Source organism: Malus domestica, chromosome 16 (assembly GCF_042453785.1).
Source record: "Malus domestica chromosome 16, GDT2T_hap1".
NCBI classification, from domain to species: domain Eukaryota; kingdom Viridiplantae; phylum Streptophyta; class Magnoliopsida; order Rosales; family Rosaceae; genus Malus; species Malus domestica.
Window position 1 is genome coordinate 2,469,281 of NC_091676.1, and position 1,918 is coordinate 2,471,198.

The 1,918-nt window shown below is 40.2% G+C and overlaps 1 protein-coding gene across 1 annotated transcript; it reads left to right on the plus strand.

Moving 5' to 3' along the window:
- The first annotated feature begins 356 nt into the window (after positions 1–356).
- Positions 357–1,359, plus strand: LOC103402647 (E3 ubiquitin-protein ligase RHA2A). Its single transcript, XM_008341393.4, has one exon. It carries the CDS (start codon positions 631–633, stop codon positions 1,141–1,143), a length of 513 nt encoding a protein of 170 aa, XP_008339615.1. The 5' UTR covers positions 357–630; the 3' UTR covers positions 1,144–1,359.
- The last annotated feature ends 559 nt before the right edge of the window (positions 1,360–1,918 follow it).

Genomic DNA, 1,918 nt, shown 5'->3' on the forward strand with positions numbered 1-1,918 from the left:
CTATTTCACACTTGGCCTGCTTCCTTCCTCTTCCAATCACAAAACTGAAACAAACAAAAGAAAGCAAAGAAAAGAAGTGAGAGGCCTGAAAGTTGCAACTCGCAATCGTTACGTCGCCCCTTCACCGACACCCATCCCTCCCTCCCTGCTGCCTGCTGTCTGCTGTCCTCCCTCTCTTCCCCACAAGTACTACTCAGTACATTCACTGTATACCCTCCTTTTCCCCTACTTTTTAGTTTCCCCCACCTATTGCCTTTGCCCTTTTGATTTCCTTCCCCTTTTAACCCTATGTATTTACCAAATTGCCATGCCCACTGCCTAATATATATATATATATATAATATATATACATAGCTGTATATTATATCTCACCTTCACAACATTCACAACCACTTTTCCTCTCACTCCATATATATACATCCACCATGGAAAGATCCTTGAGAAGCTAACATCATATATATAACAAATATGTATCTATAGCCTATTGTTATACATCCACCATGGAAAGATCCTTGAGAACTAAGCTAACATCATATATATAACATATATGTATCTATAGACTATATTGTTGCTATATACAGGCATACGAAGAGAGAGAGAGAGAGAGAGATCATAATCCATTAATTTAGTATGGGGTTACAAACCCAGCTGAACGACGTCTCATCCGACTCCATCCCACTCCTACTCATCGCACTCATCGCCGGTTCTATCTACCGCCTCCGCTCCTCCCTCCTCACCCTCCTTCATTTCCTGGGTCTCAGCCCCCATCCCGGTCCAGGCACAGACTACGACGAAGGCGATATTGCGGGCCCGACCGTGGGCTCGGGACTCGCGGGTCTCGTTAACCTGTCCGACCAGCTCGCCATCAACCGCCAGTTATCCTATCCATACGACCGTGACGACGCCGTTGCCACCGCACGGGATTGCGATTGCGTGGTGTGCTTGTGCACCTTGAGGGATGGGGAGCTGGTCCGCATGCTCCAGTGCCGCCACGTGTTCCACAAGCACTGCTTCGACTCCTGGCTCAACAACCTCAACTTCAATTGCCCTCTCTGCCGCTCTCCCGTCCTACACCGCGACAGCGGCGCGCTCACGCGCTGCCGACTCTCCCGCGACCTCCTCCACTGGCTTTCCATCCGCTGAGAATCAATGGAGATAACGTCATAAATAAGTTCACATGGTGTCCACTTATATCCGCCCATCCGCCGGTGGCTTCTTACTTTTTTCTTTCTCTGCTTGTTTTCAATACTATTCGTACTATGTTTTTATATCACATTTTTATACCACCTTAAGCGGCATCTGAACATCATTTGAAAAATTTGTAAAACCCAAGAAAATAAAGGAGAAATACTTATTGTATACCACAGTCATCATTTAATTAACTAGTTTTTCTTAATTATTAGTTTATTAAATAATGAACTAAATTTAAAACTTTGATTAATTCAAATAATGTGTTTCTATACCACTTTAGGTGGCATCTAAATATCATTTGAAAAATTTGTAAAACACAAGGAAAGAAAAGGAAAGAAAGGAGAAAGACTCATCGTACATCATGATCATCATTTAATTAACTAGTTTTTCTTAATTATTAGTCTATTAAATAATGAACTAAATTTAAAAATCTGATTAATTCAAATGATATGGCTATCAACATCAAATACCACCTAAGATAATATGAAAATATGGTACAAAACATGGTGCATTCTTTTTCTTTTATTTTTTTTTATAATTTAGAGAATTGTTGGCCATGGATTGTTTGGTCCTTCTAACTTGTTTAAAAAATAACAATAATAAAAAAAATAAAAAATAAAAAACTCTCTGGGGTTTTTTTTAAAAAGGCTAAATAGCCAAAATGTTCCCTGAGATTTACATAACTCATCACTTTAGTCCCTAAAATTTCAAATCGATAAAAGTGGTC